This window comes from Ixodes scapularis, unplaced genomic scaffold, assembly GCF_016920785.2.
Source record: "Ixodes scapularis isolate PalLabHiFi unplaced genomic scaffold, ASM1692078v2 PGA_scaffold44__24_contigs__length_19508400, whole genome shotgun sequence".
Classification (NCBI taxonomy): Eukaryota; Metazoa; Arthropoda; class Arachnida; order Ixodida; family Ixodidae; genus Ixodes; species Ixodes scapularis.
In genome coordinates this window covers 10360955-10384029 of record NW_024609873.1, presented here as the reverse complement: position 1 = coordinate 10384029, position 23075 = coordinate 10360955, and the positions used below count along the sequence as shown (strand labels likewise).

At 46.0% G+C, this 23075-nt stretch overlaps 1 protein-coding gene across 1 annotated transcript in view; it reads right to left on the bottom strand.

The window, feature by feature from the left end:
- The window catches only part of LOC115330262, a 31559-nt gene extending 9121 nt beyond the window's left edge, over positions 1 to 22438 (bottom strand). The window contains exon 1 of the mRNA XM_040205965.1: positions 21674 to 22438. Within this exon, the coding sequence (XP_040061899.1) occupies positions 21674 to 22438 (765 nt within the window). The remainder of the gene's footprint in view (positions 1 to 21673) is intronic.
- Between the last annotated feature and the right edge of the window lie 637 nt (positions 22439 to 23075).

Genomic DNA, 23075 nt, shown 5'->3' with positions numbered 1-23075 from the left:
AATATAAACACAAATATTTAAAATTTACCTCACTAACACCTTAGAATCTATTCAGAATCGTGCTGCCCGATTCGTTCTTTCTAATTATGAACGCACTGCCAGCGTGTCGGCCATGAAGGCCCCCCTTTTGTTATGCCTCCCCACTCTCATTTCTCGCCGAAGAATATCACGCATCTGTCTTTTCCAGAAGATTTTTTATTACCACCCTCTACTCAGACAGACTCTACTGTTAGAACCGCATAGTCCATCCCGACGACTTTTTAACTCCCTTAGTGTACCTCGCATCCATGGTTCCACTGTCACCTTTAACAGCTCATTTCTTCCCCTTGCCATAATAGTGTGGAACAATCTACCGGACCGTGTAGTGCTCATCAGTGACCCTGACCTCTTCAGACATGCTGTATCGTCTATATTTAATATGTAATCAGTGCGATGCTCCTACCTATGGCCAGTGCTCAGCCAGATCTTGTTTATATGTTTTGTTTTTTCGCTTTTATTGTATAAAAGTTCTACTTGTGTGCTTCTCGGATCAATCCCCACCCCTACCCATTTCGTTCTAGATAAGCATCGTACCGGCATGCGGTCGTGTATCACTACTGCGTGGTGCAGGTTGAAGATTCCAGGCTAGCAGTCATACTGCACTGGCTGAATTGCTCATCTACAGCGAGCAACTCATCGGAACTTTGAAATGGCTCACCAACTACACGCTGTATAAATATCCACAGAACCCCAACAGAAGTGCGTCGCTACTTGCATCCAGCATTGCTGTGTGTTGTATCTGTACTCGTATTTGTTTATTTAGTGTTCCTAATAATGGCTGAGCCTTCCCATTGTTGCGCTTGTTAGTAGCAACACACAAACGCGAACAAACGGCGAGAGTGGTGAATAGCACCACTTTTGCCGCTCGCCACCGCGCCCATTGGTTTTCGGAGAAGTTTGCAGTGTTAGTCTTTGTGGTATTTGGTCATATATCGCACATGGCCACAACCAGGGCACTGTACTTACAACTCAACACTTGCAAGACTTGCGTGAATACACCCTGTAGGTGCTCGCACTTTCAGAGTCATTTTAATGTTGCAGAAATTATAGAATGGATGCTTGGGCGAGTTGATGAACCATATCCTGCGGTGACAGCGCACAGAGACATTCGCACACCAGATACTCAGGAAGACAAGCACATGCGCTGAAGTTACAACTCTCGTGTATTCGGCTACTTCGTTCTTCGCTTCAACCTCTAGATTGACTTTTCAGAACGTGATAAGGAGAATAGCACAAAATACAAGAAAAGAAGCAAAGAAAAAAAAAGAGAAACGGAGAAAAAACGAAAATAAGAAGCCCTTACAAGACATCCCTCACCCTCATTGCTATCCTTAAGATAGAAATTGGAGCTTTTTGGTCGACAGCACTATAGAAGGACTATTTACACACTTGTTCTTCAGATGCTCTATTCTTTGCGCTTCCATTATTTAACTTGTCAATGGGTCTCGACTCTTAGCTATTACGGAACAATGTTCAAAATGTGCTACACAACCTCAAACCGGACAGTGGGTTCCCAAATTTCCAGCGGCGACTAGGTGCGTGTTATAAGAATGCTTCTTTAAATGATCAGTCAAACACCTGCCAGTCTGGTTTACGTAAGTAGCGTGGTAAGGAGTATGTTGGCCAGACTGGCAGGTGTTTGAATGATCGTTTAAGGGAGCACTTTTATAATGCCCACCGAGTCGTCGCTGGACATTTGGGAATCTACTGTCAGGATTGTGGTCGCGTAGCACAATTTGAAAATTGTTCCGTAATAGGTAGGATTTGAGACCCATTGACAAGGACAAGAAAGGAGAAATGTGTAAGTAGTCCTTCTATAGGGCTCTCGACCAAAGAGCTCCAATTTCTATTTATACGATAGCGATGAGGGAGAGGAATGAATTGTAAGGGTTTTATTTTTCGTTTTTTTTTCTTTTTGTCTTGTTTTTCGCTTTTTTTTTCTTGTAATTTGTAATATTTCTTCTGCTTATCACGTTCTGGAAAGTCAATCCAGACGTTGAAGAGAAGAATGATGTAGTCGAATACACAAGAGTTTTAAGTTCAGCGCGTGTGCTTGTCTTTCTGAGTACCTGGTGTGTGACTGCTTCCTTCCACTTTCACCGTAGAATATGCAAAAAGGAATAATGACATTGGCATATTTGTCGTGCCGAACCCTGTCGCACTTGTTCTGAACTCTGATCTCCATGAGATCACAATATCATTGTTTCTGTTGTAGTGTCACGGCAGACTATACTTGTTTTGCTTTAGTCTTTGTAAGGGGGACACTATAATCCGATTGTACTCATTTATGGTGTACTAGATAGCACCATATTTGCAGAGCTAGTCTTCGGTTTTTTAGTTCCGTTCAAATATATTTCAGATTTTAAGTTATTTGTTATTTGGCATGTAAATTTACAAGCTTATCTAGTGAAGGCAGCAAATATCTTGCCAGCACCCATGGTACGAGTTTAAGTGTATTGCGTTAACATAATTGACCCACCTCTGATTTTTATTTGTCACTGCCACAAGTGAATTGTGCAAGCTAGGAGTGCTTTTGTTTGTTTTCTTCCACATAATCTACTGCACATTTTTCACCTTTCTACTCAGTGCAGCCCTCGCCCAACAGAAGCTAGCATCGACTAGGCCAAGGTTAGGTCCATGGCAGTCTGAAAAGGTTGTTTATGGTAAGCTGCCTTATATATACAGCTGTGTAAGAGCAGCTTGTCCTGGGTGACATATTAGAAAGTTAAATTTGCATGGGCATACTTGAGATGTGAAACCTTACCAAGCCTGTTTTGAACTTTCATCCTCTTGAGATTTCTAAACAACCGTTTGTGCTGCACACACACACTGGCTACTTCGGCCAGGTAGAGACTTGATCCATATGAAGGTAAACAAGTGAGTATCAACTGCTCTGTGCTGTCCGTGGTGACGTTCTCTCCTTATCAGACGACCTACCACACTTCTTCGCAGAGCATTTGAAAAGGAGAGAAAGTCAGCGGCTGCATGATGTTCCCAGTACTAGGCAGTCGGCGATTGCTTGTTCACCTTTGTATAGATCACAGCTGTAGTTCAAGCTCGGCAAGTGTCACACTTATCTGATTCAGCCTAGCAGTGGTGTGCTGAGCGGTATATGTACAGCTAGTTGTCTTGTGTACAGACAATGGCTCTGCGGTTTAAAACAGATCGAATTGGGAACTTTAATGCAACCTTGTGTTGTCCCATTGATGTTGTGATTATGATTACACAACGTTTTATTGCGCAAAGGCAAAAAACGCGATGTAATATGTTTTCTAGACTTTCTGTGCGATTTTCAAGCTTGTCTTTGTACGTTCTGCGCAGTGAAATGCCCTCCATAGACCCTTTCAGCCAACATTTCATGAGCGCCGCCATCTTGATGTCACGTGACCCTGCCGCCATAGCCGATTTTCAGTTACTCGCCGTTGCTCCGCGTTGTGTGCTGCACCGGCCACCACCGGAGCTTCGTTTTCGAGGTATTTTACGTTCCGCGTTGAAGTAGTGTGTTTTCTTTAGGTCTTCTTGATATTTAGGGCTTTCTTTAATTATTTGCGAGAGATCGTCTCGATTTTAGACCCAGATCTTCCGCCCTGGTCTAAAATTGCGACGATCTCACTTGTAACGCTGAGGGCATCGCACGAAATACTTCTATAGGATCTAGTCGTGAGCGCAGGGGTAATTCCGGCGGCGTACCACCTGGGTCTGAATTTGGGCACCGATTGGTACCACGCGGTACCAGCGGCTCTGCAGAACCACTAGAACCAGCCGGTTCCGCCTGGATCTAAAATTGGGGCACCAAATTTTATCCCGTCTGGAACTGTGGTGTCTGGGACTGCGCGGTTCCAGGCTGGATACAAACCGGTGCCCCAATTAGGGGTCCATGCGGAACCGGCATTTTTCATTCCGGCCTGTATCTGACATTTTCATATGGGCCTTGCTTTCTGCTTCCTTGTTTTCTACGAAGCTGGGTCATGGAAAGCACCGTCACCACACCCGCCTTCTGAAAGACACGGCGGCTGGTCTCATGGTTGACCGCGGCCACCCTCTACAGGACGGAGCGGCAGGTGGCTCGGATCGAGGAGGACCACATGAAGGGCAGCTACCTGCTGGAGACGGTCCAGAGCACCAAGGTGGCCGCCAGCCGAGCCTTGATCAAGAGCAAGGAGCTCGAGCGACAACCTGGAGCTGACCGAGCCGCTGGAGAAAGAACTGCATGTGGCCAAGGAGCGGGGGACGCATAGCACGCGTCAAACAACGTGGCGAACGCGACCTCCAATTGGCCATCGCGCTCATTCATCAGGCGCCGGCCGGACTTGCAACGCCGGTCCGCCCAGCAGCGCCATCCACCCCCTGACGCCCACGACGTCGTCTCGGTCATCGGCATGCCGGGCGAAGCTTGGAAGGGGGGGGGAGGGGGGGGGGGGAGTGTGGGCGCCCGGGCGGCTCCGCAGCCCAGTTACACGACTGCTAGGCAAAGGCGCCGAACCTTTCCCACGTGGCAGCGACGTCACGCCAGCCACGCGCACATCGCGTGCACCGCCTAGATAAGGCGCATCAGAGGCGGCGCACAGGGAGTCGCTGACTGGACTCAGCCGCCGTTGGTAACAATGTTAATCGTCCTGTCCATGTGCCATTAAATCTAGTATCTTTTTGTTCGAACCGTTGGCTCCGTGTTATTCCTACGAGTCGGGTCGGCAGCAAGGCAAACCGACCACAACTTTGATGAAGATTCTTAAACCGAGATTCACACGAACGCTAGTAATGCAGGATTTGGAGCGGTACTAGTTCAAGTGCAAGAATGCACAGAGCGAGTCATCACCTACGCAAGTCGGACGCTGTCCGAATCAGAGAGAAATTACTCCACGACTGAAAAAGAATGTCTTGCGGTCGTATGGGCAATCACGAAGTTCCGTCCGTACCTGTATGGGAGCCCGTTCCGCGTAGTCACCGACCACCACTCGTTATGCTGGCTTGCGAACCTCAAGGACCCGTGAGGACGCCTCGCTCGATGGAGCCTGCGACTACAAGAGTCTAACATGACTGTGGCTTACAAGTCAGGCTGCAAGCACAGCGACGCTGACTGCCTGTCCAGGGCCCCTGTTGAAACGCATTCCGGCAGCAGCGACGACGATGACGACGTGTGCTCCCTTGGAGCAGTGAACACCGACGACATGGCACAACATCAACGAGACGATCCGGAGCAGCGCGCCTTAATCGAGCACCTTGAAGTATGGGGAGTACCGTACCACGTGTTTTCTCACGAGCCCTGCCGACCTTTGTCATTCGATAAGGTGTACTCTACAAAGAGAACTTCGGGGACAACAACTGGCCGTGGCTGCTGGTAATCCCGACCGACCTTCGAGGGGAGATCTTTCAAGGATGTCATGACGACCCGCCTTCCGGACACTGGTCCGTATTCGTGGAACGTATTACTGGCCCAAGCTCCCCAAAACCGTCCACCTCTACACCCGATCATGCCACGAGTGCCAGCGACGCAAGAAACGGCCAACAAAGCCGGCAGGTCTCCTGCAGCCAATTCCTACGCGAACTGCACCAGTCCAGCAGTTCGGAATGGATCTATTTGTTCCTTTTCCGCCGTGGACCTGGGAAACCATTGGTTAATCGTTGTACACTGATTATCTCACGCGGTACGCAGAAACGAAAGCCCTTCCTTCGGGGACAGCTATTGAAGTCGCCAAGTTTTTTATCGAGTCCATCGTACTACGGCACGGCGCTCCCGAACTTCTCGTTACAGATCACGGATCATCGTTCATGACACAGCTGACTCAAGTAATCCTCCGGCTCAGTCACACCAGCCATCGTCGTACCACTGCGTACCACCCGCACACCAACGGGCTGACGGAGCGACTCAACAAGACAATCGGCGACATGGTCTCTATGTACGTCGACGTAGAGCACAAGACGTGGGACGAGGTGCTGTCCTACGTCGCGTTCGCCTACAATACGGCGGTTCAAGAGACCACTGGATTCACACCTTTCCACCTGGTACATGTGGACGCGATGCTGCCCTATGAGCGAGCTAACAATGAGAGCGACGACGCCCAGGTAGTCGCTCAGCGGGCCGAAGTCCACCAGCTCGCCCGACTCCTGATTCAAGACTGGCAACGCGCCGACGCAAGCCGCTACAACCCGTGGCATACCAACTTGTTTTTGAGTGGGGGGCAAACCAGACCCCCCCCCCCCCCCACCTGGGTCACGTATTTTAACTAGTGATGGGTCGAACTCTTTCCTAATCGAAAATTCGGCGCAACTTTTGCCGAACTTTTCTAAAGATTTGACAATGATTCGGCAAAAAATACACTGTTAGCAGACTTAACATTGATAATTATTTTTTTCTGACGAACAAATTTTTTTTTCATAAATACAACATGTAGTGCTATTGACACAGTTATGACTAAAGAAGGTGATATTCTACAAGATAATTGTATCGATGTCGCTTTTGTGTGTTTACTGGCAATTTTAGTGTTTGCTTGTAGAAAGTGGCGTGACAACGAGGTTGGGTAGCCGGCGCAGTCACGAATCACGCTACGAGAGTTTTGATTTTGAGTCTTTATCAGCGCACGCCTGGAAGTGTGTTTACATTCTTAAAATAAAGGCAATCACTGCGTTCTTACTTTCTCTGTGAGTCACCGTCTCGTGCGCGAAAACGAATGCAACGGTTACTAAGCCTTCACCAGAAGAGATAACAATATTGTAAATATGCATGTTTTTCGATTTGAGTCACTTGGCGTCAGCTTTGCATGAAAGTCTGCGTTCCATTTTCGGAACGTGCCGTTTTTAACCTTTAAAACTCCGGTTTCTGGTGTTAGGACACACACGGACGCTTCAAAGGATGGGGAGAGTTAGGAATGTCGGACGTACAGCGTCGAGCATGATAGTTCTGTGTTCAGTTTTATGCAGATAGATGAAAATCGCGAAATAACGCGAACTAAAAAGCAATATTATTCTGTCTTGGCACAAACTACTTGTGAGCCGAAAACAGGATTGTTATAATAATAATAATAATAATATTTAATGCAGGTGCTTCAAATACAACTATATACACATAACGGAACCGTCAAAGCCCTAAAGGCTTAGAGGACTAGCTCCTTACAAATTACTTAAGGCACACTCAAAGCAAGTTAGTATAAACCTTTCAGAGATCTATAACGGGTGACAGAGAGAAATATATACAAACAGGAGAGTAGCGCACAGCGCACAGAAATCACATCAAGTAGAAAACAAAATGAAAACAAAACAATTAATCCCCTATTGGAAAGACCAGTTTAAACTGGTAACCAGTTCAAACTGGTACCAGGTTCAAACTTGGATATTGCTCCAGTTTGACCAGTTTGATACTGGTTGAACTGGTCACACTGGTTGACTGGTCATGGTGGTTGAACTGGTCATACTGGTTGAACTGGTCATGGTGGTTTAACTGGTAACCAGTGGCTTATTGCCACTGGTTAAATTGGTTGAACTGGACAAACAAACTGTGCATACTGGTCTTACTGTGAAACTGTGCATACAGGTCTGACTGTGAAAATGTGTATACTGGTAATACTGTACTACCACGTATACTGGTTCACTCCAAGCAGTTACACCAGTTAAACTGGTAATATTGACAACACAGGTTGTAAACGGATAAAATTCACTTTTTTTCACAAAAAATACACATACTTCAGACCCCAAACATAAACATAAAAACATATGTACAATTTCAAAAAAAAATTGTCATGATATTATTCATTATAGTCCCAGCCGGTCGGCGAAATTTTCCACATCTTCTGGAGTGTCGGGGTCCCGGTGGTGGATAACATAGTACCTCAAGGCATCTGAAATAAGAATAAAGATAAGAAATTAGAGCCATGGCAGATTTATTCGCACCCGTCTGTTCTAAAACGGTATGTATAACTAATGCCACGAATAAAAAATATGCACTCTCATAAACAGTATGAGATTGAATATGGAAGCGTGCGCCAACCGTACATGTGGTGCCAGTCTAGCGGCAATTAAGTATAAACCGCATGTAAGCGATTTGGCGAGCGACAAGAGAAGCGACGACGATCCGCTTCACTGTCGCTCGGTCACTCGCGCGACGAGACAAACCGCATGAAAGCGACGGCAGCAAGCGACCAAGGCGATGAGCGACGATTTCTAGAAATCCAAAAACCGACCGACGCGACGACCGACCGTGGGAAATCTCCGTCGCGCGTCGCTGATTCTCGTCACTGTCACCGTCGTTCGCTTGATCGCTTAGATGCGGTTCAGCCTTTACGCAAAGCAACGCCCAGGAGCGAAAAGATCCTGTTGTTACCCCCTTCCTGCCTCCCGAGTCTGTCGTCCGCTACGCAACTCGCAACCACTATGGTAGAATATCTCTGAAGCTGCATACACACTGGCGGTTGTATTACGAGCATAGCTGTTCCAAATCGGGTTGCTGAAACGTTCAATTTCACATGCACCTGATTATGAAAATGAATCCAAATGGTCGAGCCTGCTTACCTGGCTCGCTGGCGCGGAGGCAGAGGCAGCCATTGCCAGCGCCGCAATGAGGACGGAGCGACTTCCAAACACGCCGTTCTGGGACGCAGCCATTTCGCCCGCGGGCGAGTGGAACTCAGTTGGAGGACGTCGTCAGCCACAGGAACCATCGGCAGAGGCAGCACTCAAGGCTCCTGCTAACTATCTTATACAAACACAGCTTGAAGACAACTTTAACCTCCCCAAGCAGAACAGCGGCCCCAAACAACAAAGATCCAACCGGCCCGACGTGCGCCCAACCAGCCCAACCGTCGCGCCAGATCCGTTTTTTTTTTTTTTTTTTTTGGTTGCCGGAGCTGTCGTTGACGCCGACTGGCGCTTCGAGCGGGCGCGAGGGCCGCGCTGATTGGCCCGCGCGCTCCCCGTCCTGGCACGTGAGCACCTCTCCCCTTGCAAGGCACCCAGGGCACCGGCGCATTCCAGAGGCCTGACTCATACTGCCACATTTTCCCGCGCTTCTCCAACATCACAATAGAGGCTCCCTGCCTCGGCCTCGGCACTTGCGCTGGAGCCTGGAAGCGGCTTCTCGGTGCACGCCAGGGTGGATAAAGGCCGTGGTAAAAAGCGGGAAAATTATAAAGTCCAAGTGGGAACGATTGAAGTCATGGCGTTTTTTTCATTTTTCGGACCTCGAGAAAAGGGTGCACGTTACAATCGAGGGCGCGTTATATTCGAGTAAACTTGTCCCATCACCCACATAAAGCATGGTGCAGCAGTCATTAACGTTTTTATCTCAAGTTTTGTAAAATTTAAAATGGTTGAACCTATTTTTGGGAAGAAAATATTAAAAAAAAAACTTTAAGAATATCTAAGTATGTTGGCACTTACTTTTTTTTTGGATTGATGAAGTGTTCTCTACTAAATAAATAAAGCTGACCTTTCGTGTGGGCATTAATATGCCATGAATTCAGTTGCAAATGAATTAATTGTTTGTAGTACCATGTCGCCCTGTGACAATCGCGAGATGGTAGAACATATATGACAAATAAATAGCTTCAACACTGTTAACAGAACCTTTTGTTGCGACTTTATTTTGCACAGTGAAGGTTACGAATGCCTCTGCGCTATCCAATTCGCACACCCCTACAAATAAAGTGAAAAAGAGGGGTCAATCTGGTAACCAGTTAGGCCAATCTGGTGACCAGTTTGGTCAATCTGGTTACCAGTTGGACCAGTTTGGCCAGTCTGGTGACCAGTTTGCTCAATCTGGTTACCAGTTGGACCAGTTCGGCCAGTCTGGGGACCAGTTTGGCCAATCTGGTGACCAGTTTGGTCAATCTGGTTGCCAGTTCAGCCAGTGTGATGACCAGTTAGGTCAATATGGTGACCAGTCAGGCCAATCTGGTGACCAGTTCGAAGGCAATCTGGTGACCAGTTAGATCAATATGGTTACCAGTTAGACCAGTCTGATTACCAGTTCCACCAGTTTGATTTCCAGTTAGACCAGTCTGACCAGTCCAAATACCAGTTTGACCAGTTTAAATACCAGTATGACCAGTTAGATTTTCAAACTGGTCTTTCCAATAGGGTCGGCACTTCAAAAAATGATGTCTAGGCAAAGAGTCTTCAATCTACGTTTCAAAGCTCCTCAAGAGCTTACGTCGAGTAGCACAGAAGGGAGGTTGTTAAAAATATGGGATACATAATAGAGGCGAACGCATTTTCCAAAATGTGGTTTGATGCGCGGCGTTTGATATGGTCTCACGTCTCGAAGGGCACGACAGACAGTGTTGGGGGTCTTAAAGGTGTTATCCCAGTAGTGCCTCAGCACTACTGTTTCCAAAAAATAGTGATTTAAAAGTCGGTAGCGAGAGGTCATTAAAGAGGTTATCAGATCTTTGGAGACTAGAACCGTAAACTACACTACGCAGGATGCCAATTAGTAAGGAGTTCACTTTAGACTTTAATAGAGCTGTGCACTGTCCGAATAAAGTTATTCCGTAACGGAGAATACTATAAACAAGGGCGTGCGTCAGAAGTCTTTTTGTTGTGATGGGAAGAAGTATGCGAAGATTATATAAGGTGCACGAAGCGGCTCGTATTTTTTTGAAAATATAGAAGTGAGAGTTCTATGACAGGTCGCAATCAAAATAAAGTCCCAGATATTTCGTGCAGTTCACATAAACAATTGGCGCACATTCGCAAGAAACACAGTCTGACGTGTGAAGAAAAGTTGGTTTGTCTAAAAGAACCTGTTTTAGTGGACTACGAAAGCACACTAGTTGTGTTTTCTTCGCGTTTACTCTAATGACATTTGCTGAAAACCAGTTCATGAGCCGTAATACATCTGATTGGAGTAGCTCAACAGCCTCATGGTATCGTACATGACTCGACAACAGGACAGTATCGTCTGCGTATTGGAATACTGTGCAGAGGTTTACCGCCTTCGGAAGATCATTGACATAGATATTAAAAAGAAGAGGCGATAGTATCGAGCCCTGCGGAACACCAGCCTTTAGGTACATTTTCAAACTCCGAGCTCCGCATATTGGAACGAGTTGTGTACGACTTGACAGAACGTTTTCTAGCAGTCTGTAAAAGGGGCCTCTGAAGCCGAGGCTGAACAGCTTATTTAAAAGTACCTTATGTGAGACTGAGTCGAAAGCTTTAGAAATATCTAGAAAGAGTGCACACGTGAAAAGATTATGTTCAAATGCATTATGAAGAACATCGGAAAAGTTTTCAAGTAAGGGTCGGGTGCCTTTACCCATAACGAAACGTACTGTTGGGGTGACATAAGGTTAAATTCTTCTAAGAACGCTGACATTGTCTGGAAAATGTGGTTTTCTTAAAGTTTCGCCAGTGAAGGCAAGATAGATATAGGACGGTAGCTTTCGACGCTACTATGATCCCCATTTTTGTATAAAGGCCTGACAATGGCTGTTTTGAGATCTTCTGGAATATTGCCTGACGTTGTGGAGCCGGTTAACATATTTAGTATCACATGCCTCAATGGTACATAATTTCTCCGCAAATCAGCCATCCGGACGTTATCAATTCCAGGAGACAAACCCGGTTTGAAACTAAGCAACATACTATGTAGAGCTTGCTCTGTAATTTCAGGAAGGAAGGCAGACGCTACATTCACCGGAGCTGCTTTTGAGAGACAAACTTCACTATCACGTGAAACATTTGAAGTTTTCCCAAAATGTACATTAAACGCATTTGCCGTAGACTGTTTCTTACAAGGGAAATATCTGGTGATCGTCTCGTCTACAGAATGTTTCACGCTGTGGCCTCCTCGTAAATCGTATACAACAGACCACGTTACACGGGAATCATAACGGGAATCTATTAACTTCTGTTTAATATAGTTACGTTTAGCGGAGCGAATTAATGCAGCGACTTTGTTGCGCTCACTTCGGAATTCATTCCGCATGTCTATGTTATCGGGAGAGCGACGACAACGCGTCCACAATACCTCTTTATACTTAATCGCGGCAATAATGTCATTATTTAACCACGTATGTTCCGCTCGCCTCTTTCTGATAGTAATTATTTTTTACTGCATCTTGTAAAAGTCTGCCAAAGATTAATAAACTTCGTGTAGAGTTCTTGATTTGAATATGTTAGTAAACGTCCCCAATCATAAGAAGAGAATAATTTGTCGAATAATTTCCGATCGACAACCTCAATAAGTCTTGTTTCCGGACAGGCGTGTCTTAGAGGCGTATCGGAAACGAGTTGAACTGCGGTAAAGTAGTGATCTGCGAGTTTCTGCGAAATGACAGCAGACTTAACTGAAAGGCCGTGAGTGCGTATATTCATGTGGTCTAGACAAGCAGAAATAAGGTGTTCATTCAAAGTTTCCTCTCTGGTAGGTGCTTGAATTGTACAGTTGAGACCAAATTCTTAGAGAAGATTCAAGTAGTCACATACGGTTGACTTTGTGGGTTTCAAAGTGTCAAGGTTCATGTCGCCGACTTCGCAAAGTTGTTCCTCGGCCTAAAGGTCAGTCGAGCAAGCTCTCAATTCAACTAAAAGAGACGAAGCGCTTTCTGATGGAGGGCGATAGCAGGCGACTAATGCAATAGAGTATACTGAGTTGAAAAGTTTGAAAGTGACAGACTCTGCATGAACGAAAGTATTTTTTAACTGTTCTGTACCCCATGAATCTTTGATAAAAATCCCAATGCCTCCACCTGTCCTGTCAGAGCGAGTATGGAAGAATTGCTGATAATCAGGTATTGAGAATTGATCAACAGAAGCAGCTGGTACATTTATCTCCGTTAAGACCCACACGTCGACAAGATCGTACAGGGAACTGGCTATAAGACCAAATTGCTCCCAATACTTCCCAGCACTACAAATATTAGTGTGAAAAATGGTGAACCCGCTAGTTGAGGAGTCGAAATTACACAAGATTGAATTGAAATCATTGCAGTCAAAAAATGTGAAGGTCATGGTTGCTAGGCAATGAGTTCTAAGTCATTGACACAAGTAATGTGAATGAGTGGGGCTCCCTCTGCTTTTTTTGCGTAGATCTTTGCGTTTTTAACCCAGACATATCGATATTGTTTTACTTTGCCTTTCGCCCGGGCTTTCCAAAAGAGCTCCTTGTTCGTCTGTGCCAAGTTCTCGTTAAAAAAGAGTTTCGGGAGTTTTCGTTCGCGGGCGAGAGTACCCAGTGATCTACGCAACCTCAACCAGCGGTCTCTAGCACGCGCAGAGCGAAACCTGACCAACGTAATGGGAATGGTATCACGCGAAGAGGGCAGGCGATGAGCGGCCTCAACCTCTGAAGGATGGAAGTCGGAAATGCCGAGTTTTTGTGCTATATCATCAAGCTCAACCGAAAGATCTTTATTGGGTCTGCAGGGAAGGTCATGGATCTCAAGGTTAGATCGACGACTAAATTGCTCGGAGTTGTTGAGCTCAAACCTGAGTCGTTGGATCTCCTCTCATAGGATTGACATGGAGGACTTTAAAGAATTCACCTCGGTTTGTAACTCTGTAATAATAATAATAATAATAATAATAATAATAATAATAATAATAATTTTATTTGCAACATCCACATTACAGTAAAAAATCGGGTCAGTCAAAGCCTAAATGGCTTGTGGGACTGGAACCCTTCAACCTCACCATCAGCATGTTACAAAAGCGCAGAAACAACGAAAAAAAAATACAAAAAAGACAGAAAATAAAGAAGAGAAAAACACACACACACACCTAACCTACGTAACTAACACTCTGGTCTTCTACACTCTAGTCTTCATTAATAATAATAATAATAATATACGTTTATTGCAGGTGCTTAAACGTCCTCAGAGTGTCATTTCGGGACCGTCAAAGCCCTAAAGACTTGTAGGACTGATCCCAACAAAATATCTACAAAAGCACGCATAACAATGAGAGAAAAAGTGAAAGCCGTTTACAACTCCCTGTAACACCGAATTAGAGCGCAGCTCTTGAGGAGGAGGAGGGAAGGGTACTGGGGGGTGAAGTGACCTGGGGGTGGTCACGTGACCTTGGGGAGTCACGTGACCATGCCGATGATGTCATCAGTGACGTCACTGATGACGTCACCAGTGAGGATGACGATGCGGACTCCAATGACATCATCAGCGATGATGACGATGACGATGCGGATGTCAGTGACGTCATCAGTGACGTCACTGATGACGTCATCTGTGATGATGACGATGACGATGCGGATGCCCCCGAAGTCACATGACACCTCCAGGTCACGTGACCCCCGCCGAGGTCACGTGACCTCCCAGATGACGTCATGGTCACTGACGACGTCACCGGCATCCGCATCGTCATCGTCATAATCACTGATGACGTCATCAGTGACGTCACTGATGACCTCACCGGCATCCGAATCGTCATCGTCATCATCACTGATGACGTCATCAGTGACGTCACCGGCATCCGCATCGTCATCGTCATCATCACTGATGACGTCATCAGTGACGTCACTGATGACGTCATCAGTGATGATGACGATGACGATGCAGATGCTGGTGACGTCATCGGGGAGGTCACGTGACCTCGGCGGGGGTCACGTGACCCTGGGGGTGGTCACGTGACCTGGGGGGTGTCACGTGACTTCGGGGGGTCACGTGACCTCGGGGGGGTCACGTGACTTCAGGGGGTCACGTGACTTTTGGTGTCACGTGACCTTGGGGTGACCTTGGGGGTCGCGTGACCTTGGGATGACTTTTGGGGCCACGTGACCTTGGGATGACCTTGGTTACGCCGACGGCAACGGCGACGCCGACGGCGACGCCAACGGCGACGCCGACGCCGCTCAAGCCGGGAACGGGCCCCTAAGAGCTGCGCTCTAAAAAGTGAAAGCCGCTTACAACTCCCTGTAACGCCGAATTAGAGCGCAGCTCTTGAGGAGGAGGAGGGAAGGGCGCTGGGGGGGGGTCACGTGACCCCCAATGCCGATGATGTCATCACTGACGTCACTGATGATGTCATCAGTGACGATGACGATGCGGGTACCGATGACGTCATTAGTGACGTCACTGATGACTTCACTAGTGATGATGACGATGCGAATGTCGGTGACGTCATCAGTGACGTCGCTGACGACGTCATCAGTGATGATGACGATGACGATGCGGATGCCGGTGACGACATCAGTGACGTCACTGATGACGTCATCAGTGATGATGACGATGACGATGCGGATGTCGGTAACGTCACCGGCATCCACATCGTCATCGTCATCATCACTGATGACGTCACCGGCATCCACATCGTCATCGTCATCATCACTGATGACGTCACCGGAATCCACATCGTCATCGTCATCATCATTGATGACGTCATCAGCATCCGCATCGTCATCGTCATTATCACTGATGACGTCATCATCACTGATGACGTCTCCGGCATCCACATCGTCATCATCACTGATAACGTCACCGGCATCCACATCGTCATCGTCACTGATGACGTCATCATCATTGTTGACGTCATCATCACTGATGACGTCACCGGCATCCACATCGTCATCATCACTGATGACGCCACCGGCATCCACATCGTCATCATCACTGATGACGTCACCGGCATCCGCATCGTCATCGTCATCATCACTGATGATGACGTCATCAGTGATGATGACGATGACGATGTGGATGCTGGTGACGTCATCAGTGTCGATGACGTCATCGGGGGGTCATGCGACGTCGGCGGGGGTCACGTGACCTCGAGGAGGGGGTCACGTGACCTCAGGGGAGTCACGTGACCTCGGGGGGTCACGTGCCCCCCCACGAAGTCACGTGACCCCGGTGGGGGGTTCGCGCGGTGCATTATGGGACATTTCCTATGATGCACCGCGCGGTTACGCCGACGCCGACGCCGACGCCGACGCCAACGGCGACGGCGACGCCGACGCCGCTCAAGCCGCAAACGGGCCCCTAAGAGCTGCGTCAGGGGATTTTATGCATTAATTTATGAATCGATTTAAGGCAAATCATCCCAGTTTGTGTCTGGTTTGTGTTTAGTTTGTGTTTAATTTGTGTTTTGTTTGTGTTTAATTTATGTCAAAACCGTTTCTGTGAAAATATTTTCACCTTGAATTTTATTACGACTTCCACACTGCTGCTGCGACTGCTGTAGCGCCAAAAAGGGGAATGGAGCCTCGTCAGGTAGCTTCGGCAACCTTTTGCTCCTCCCTCCCCGGCATTTCATATGTCAAATAAACTTCAATTCAATTCAATTCAATTCAAAAAAGTGAAAGCCGTTTACAACTCCCTGTAACGCCGAATTAGAGCGCAGCTCTTGAGGAGGAGGAGGGAAGGGTACTGGGGGGGTGAAGTGACCTGGGGGGGGTCACGTGACGATGCTGATGATGTCATTAGTGGCGTCACTGATGACGTCATCAGTGACGTTGACGATGCGGACTCCGATGACGTCATCAGCTATGATGACGATGACGATGACGATGTCGGTGACGTCATCAGTGACGTCACTGATGACGTCATCCGTGATGATGACAATGGCGATGCGGATGTCGTTGACGTCATCAGTGACGTCACTGGTGACGTCATCAGTGATGATGACGATGACGATGCGGATGCCGGTGAGGTCATCAGTGACGTCACTGATGACGTCATCAGTGATGACGATGACGATGCGGATGCCGATGACGTCATCTGGGAGGTCAGGTGACCTCGGCGGGTGGGTCACGTGACCTCAGGGGGTCACGTGACCTCAGGGGGTCACGTGACCTCAGGGGGTCACTTGACCTCGGGGGGTCACGTGACTTGCGAGGGTCACATGACCTCAGGTGGGTCACGTGACCTGGGGGGTCACGTCTTGGGGGTCGCGTGACCTCTGGGGAGGGGTCACGTGACCTTTGGGGAGGGGTCACGTGACCTCTGGGGACGGGTCACCTGAGCTCTGGGGCAAGGGTCACGTGACCTTGGGGGTCGCGTGATCTTGGGGTGACCTTGGGGGTCATGTGACCTTGGGGTAACCTTGGTTACGCCGACGGCGACGGCGACGGCGACGCCGCTGAAGCCGGGAACGGGCCCTTAAGAGCTGCGCTCTAACAAAAAACACACAAAAAAACAACAGAACAAAGAAGTTACAGAGATTCAGGGACGCGACAAGGTAAATATCGTTAAAGACGAATTGCACAGTACAAACTCATTACGAAAAGTCTTGAAGGCTGACGCTATTTTCCTATGGGCGAGCACATAGTCTTCAGTTTTCGTTTTAACTTTCCACGACAAGTAATGTCACTCAGCACAGGTGGGAGTTTGTTAAAGGTGTTTGGAACATAATAACTCCGAATGCATGTCCCAAAATGAGTACTAATTCGCGGCGTGGCATATGGTGCCACTTTCCGAAGGTCACGAAAAACCACGTTGGGAACCTTAAAGGTATTATCCCAGTAATGTCGGAGTATAACGGTATGCAGAAATAGGGCTCGAAAGGATGGTAAAGAGAGATCATCAACGATGTTGTCGGATGTTTGAATATTGGAGCCATATGCCACGCTACGTAAGATGCCCTTTAGGAGCGTATTCACTCTAGTCTCAAATAGGTTTGTGGATTGCCCGAACAAGGTAATTCCATATCGAAGCACACTATAAACGAGTGCGTGCACAATGAGTCTTCGGGTTGACATGGTGATAAATGTTCTTATATTGCAGAGAGTGCAGGATGCTGCTCGCAGCTTCTTCATGATGTAGAAAAGATGGGAGTACCACGGTAAATCTGAGTCAAAATAAATTCCTAAGTATTTTGTAGTGTTCACGTAATCTACTGGCACACATTCACAAGAAGCACAGTTTGAAGCGTGCAGAAGTATTGGCTTGTTTAAAATGACTCTTTTAAGCGAATAATAATAATAATAATATTAATAATAATAATAATAACTCTTTTAAGCGAATAATAATAATAATAATACTAATAATAATAATAATAATAATAATAATAATAATCTTTAATAACTAATGCTTAGAGTCAGGATCAAGTTCCAGGTCTTGTCAAAGCCTCAAGGGCTTGTGGGACTAGACCCAGCAGTTGCAGCAAGCTTATTGAAAATTTTCACATTGTCACGTACACACACTCACACACACACACGCACAAACACGAATCACACACCGATGACATCTTCTGCTCTAGGCGCAAGTTCACATTTCTGTCGGTCTTGAAAAAGAGCAGGAAAACACGTAGTCTCATCAGAAAAGAAACGCACACATACGCAAATACAGTAGCCCGAGAATACAATGAAGACCGTAGTCGTATCGGAAGCAGGTGCGAACTGCCAATGCCCAACTTACTTCCTAAAAAAAAAAAAGAAGAAAAAAGGACGCGTGCGTTTTTTCGCAGAATTGCTTTTAAGGAAAGAAGAAGCTTTTTATACTTTCCAAAAGGAAAAGAATGAAAGATATGCGCAGTCACAGTTACTCTGAAAAATTACTTACACGATTACTTTCATAAAAAAAAGGTTTTCATGTTTTTTTTATATTTTCATCAAGAAAAAAATCCTAGTAAGGTACAAAATATATCTTACAACCACGTTTTTAATGATAGCTCAAAACGTGTAAACGAAAAAGTGAACTGAAAAGATTACCTTATAAAACTAAGGTAGAAAAAAAGAAGATGGATGGTAACTGTTTTCGCACATCCGAGAACATGCTTCTCAGACATTTTTTCAACATTTTGTTTGAGTTAATGGAAAGCAGAGATTCTGGAAGACCATTAAAAATTTTCGGGACATAAAATGTGCGCAGACTTTCACCATAGTGAGTTCTCACCCTAGGAGTGAGGAAACGTGGAACAGATCTGAGTTCACGAGATGGAGTAGACGCGAGTTTGAAATCACTTTCCCAGAAATGCCGCCAAACGACAGTTTGAAGGAAAAGCGAGTAAAAAGACGGCAACTCAAGTGAAGCGAAGAGGTTAGCATTGGATGAAAAGTCGCTGTTGTATGCGACACTTTTTGGAATTCCTTTTAAAACTCGGTCAATTCTTAAATGCCAGGAAAGTGAACAATTGAAAAAGACAGTTATGCCGTACCTTAGTACCTGTAGGCTAAGGCGTGCATTATGTTCCTTCTAACTGACAATGGTATAAAACTTTTAATGTGGTACATCATGCACGACACGCTCCTTAACCGTTGACATGCGTGAGACATATGAGTGTCCCATGTAAGATCACAAACAAAGTGAAAACCTAAGTACTTTACTGAACTAACATATTCGACAGGTCTACAATTACAACATGGACAATTGGAGCTGTGAAGGAATAGTGGAAGAGTCAAACTGACATTTTTTAAAGGATTACGGAAGCAGATCAGTTTTGTATTCGAAGCATTTACACGTAGCTTGTTTGCCGAAAACCAGTGAATAATTTTGGTCGCGTCTGCCTGAAGCTTTCCATAGCACGCCGGTAGACTAGTTGCCGAGAAAACAAAAGAGTGTCGTCCGCATATTGAAAAATCGTTGAATTTGTCGTTGCCGCAGAAATGTCATTTACGTAGAGGTTGAATAGTAAAGCAGAAAGAATGGAGCCCTGGGGAACTCCAGGCTGAAGTAAGGAAAACTTGAGAGCTGCGGACATTGTCTACTGAGACAACCTGTGTACGATTTGAAATAAAACTCTTCAGCAATGTATGAAATGGACCCCGAAAGCCGATTCTATAGAGTTTGTCTAAGAGGATGTTGTGGTTCACGGGGTCAAACGCTTTGGCTACATCAACGAAGAGGGCACACACATACATGTTATCGTCGAAGGAAGAGTGCACAATATCTGAGAATTTCTCAAGGAGATTAATTGTACCACGACCAGCAACAAACCCGTATTGACTTGGCGAGATTAAATTGTATTTGTCGAGAAAACCGGACAGAACAATAAAAATATGTTTTTCTAATATCTGTGAATTGCAAGATAGTATTGAGATTGGCCTGTAGGATGACCCTTGGTTTTGTGCGCCACCTTTGAAACGTGGAACAACTATGGCTTGTTTTAAGTCATCAGGCACATTACCAGTTTCTATAACAATATTTATAAGAACGAGCAGCACGCTTTTTAAAGAGTCATAATTCCGACACAAGTCTCTAACTGTAAGGCCGTCTACACCCGCCGACATGAATCGCTTGAATCCAAACAGGTAGGACCGCAACTCAGCTTCTGAGAGAGAAGGAAGGAAAGCAGATTCAAATTGAAACGGAGTTCCGGGTGTCGAATCCACCGCGCTATCAATTGGCACATTAATAGAGTTAGCGAAAAAATTATTAAACGCGTTGACAGTAGTCGCCAATCAGTCCCAAAGTGTTTGCGTAATGTCTCAGTTACGTTCTTTTTTAGATAGCCACGAAGCTCATTGACGACAGTCCAAGTTTCCCCGGAGGCCGAACGAGCGTCCGATATTTTTTTAGCGAAATAGGTTCTCTTCGTTGACCAAATGAGGGCATTGACTCGATTTCTTTGCATCTTACATTCTAGTTCGAGAGACACATTGTTGGGGCACCTCCTAAACTTCTTCCACAGTTTTTGTTTGTGACTTATATCTTCAGGAATATCTGGGGTGAGCCAGGGCAGTGAGGGTTTGCGTTTTTTAACATATAGAACGGTCGTCGATAACTCCCGGAAATTTCTAATGATGTCTACAAACATTGAGTACAGGTTCGTGCCGTTAACCGAGGACAGAAATTCATTCCAATCATATTCTTTAACTAGTCGATCAAAAGTCTTGAAGTCAACCCGCTCTAAACGACACGCACTTTCGAAATTTTTACCTTTTCTGGAGGGAAAAACACATTTACATGCGACAAAATAATGATCTGCAAGCTTTTGTAAAATGACAGCGGAGTGTATGGAAGTATCTGGAGCTCGTACGTTTACATGATCTAGGCAGGATGATACAAGATTTTATTTAATACTCCTTCGCGGGTCGCACTCTGAATGGTAGGTATGATTCCATGCTCGGCAAGTAGTGATAAATAGTCACAAACACAATTTTTGGAAGTTTTGAGGGTGTCAATGTTGATATCTCCCACCAAATATAAATGTGCTTCATTAGACAATTCGCTCAAATTTTCCCTCAGCTCCTCTAAGAAGCCAGAGCAGTTGGACGAAGGAGGTCGGTAAAGTGCAAGCAAGCTAACCGTATAGTTACAATTAGAAACCTTTAGCATCAAGCTCTCCGAGTGTTGAAATGTGACATCAGTTTGAGTTGTTGACCTTGAGTTCTTTATAAGTACGCCGATTCCTCCTCCTCTAGTAATTGGCCGTGTATAAAAGAAATTTGGAAATCCTAAAATATTAAACTGTGACAGATGATCAGCACTGACATTGATTTCGGTTAGCACAACTGCATCAATTTGGTCCCGCATTTAATCAACAACTGTCTTAAATTCATCCCAGTATTTTCGAACACTGCGAATGTTTATGTGTAAGACCATGAAAGAGTCGGTTGAAGAAGAAGAAAACGAGCTATTAAACGAGAGAAAATCGGCGTACTGTAAAAAACTAGCCATGTCGGTTATGTGATTAGGTCCAGGTCACTTCTCTGCTGAGTCCGTACCGGAGAAGCGCCCTCATCTTTTTTGGCATAAATTCGAGCATTTTGGACCCACACAAATTTGTAACCGCGTTTTTTTCCAAGAGCACGTGCCTGCCAGAAAAGTTCTCTGTTGGTCTGAGTTAAGCTGTCGTTGAAATACAGTCTTTCGGGTGGATTGTCACGAGAAAATTGCCTGAGCTTGCTACGAGCTTGCATCCATTTGTCTTTAGTGGCTACAGATGTAAACTTGACCAAAATAGGTGGTTTTATAGATCGTTTGCCTGGTAGCCTGAAAACCGACACGACATCAGCTGGTTGATGTCCCGGAATTCCTAGCTTGTCTGCCAGCCCCGCTAAGATGGAAGGGAGAGCCTCGTCGGGTTTGACGGTCATTCCATGAATTTCCATAATATGTTGGCGACCGCGTTGGTCAGCGTCGTTCATCTCGGTTTGGAGGCTTTGGATAGTGTGTGCCTGTTCGCAAACCGTGTCCTTCAGTGAAGCCACTTCCGTACGCAGCTCGTTCATGTCGGTCGCATGAGCAGACACCGTGGCGAGGAGGCTATCGTATTTCTTTCCTAGGAAGGAAATGGAAGTTTGAACCTCCTCCAAAGTCACTTTCATGAGATCAATGGTAGGCTTGAGGAGCAAGAGCTCATTCACCTTTGCCGGAAGCTCGAGCAGTAAATTTACGCTAGCCTTCAGAGAAAGTATTGAATCTAGCTTTTCTTTGATGGTCAGGATTTGCGCCGCGAGTGTCGTGGTTTCGCAGGACGAAATCGAGTCAGAGCTAGCATCGACCCCGTCTATATCAGCACGATTGTTCTTAGAACGGCAAACCTTGCACCTCCATTTTTCTTTTTTGTCGGGGCTCATGGCAGTAAACGTGGACTCAGCAATGCCGGAACACGTTTTCCCGAGATGATAGTTATGCTCGCAAACTGAGCATGTCATGAGTCTACCATCAGGCAAAATGCCTTTTTGGCAAGCGTCGCAAACAAGGGACATAATCGTCGAATTAAATGGCAATAAAATAGGTAGAAAAAATGTAAGTGCTGTAAACACACCTAGGCAGGTTGCACCAGCGAAACAGTATAGCAAGAGCAGCTTGGCACGGTCCCCGAGAAAATTGAACTCCTCAAAGCACTGATGGTCGGTTACCGGCAAGGCTCGTCCGTGGATGTTCGCTGATTGGCCCAGGGTTCATGTTGAGTCGCAGAAAGTCGCCGAACGTCGCGGATGGGCATGGGCAGCGACTGCTGACTGAATGGTCGATGTACAGTAATGGCGGTGATGAACGGGGCTGCAGTCGCGATTTTCGAAGCAGTAAATCAGAAGCCACGACTGGATGTCGATCCTTGAGCCCGTAAGATGAGGTCGCCTAACTCCCCGTTAAACCATTTAGCAGACAAGTTAAAGGTCATCGAATAAAGATTTTAAATTACAAAATTTATATTAACAATTCTTTATTATTTTTAATAAAATAAAGAAATTTCAAATTTATTTATTTAAA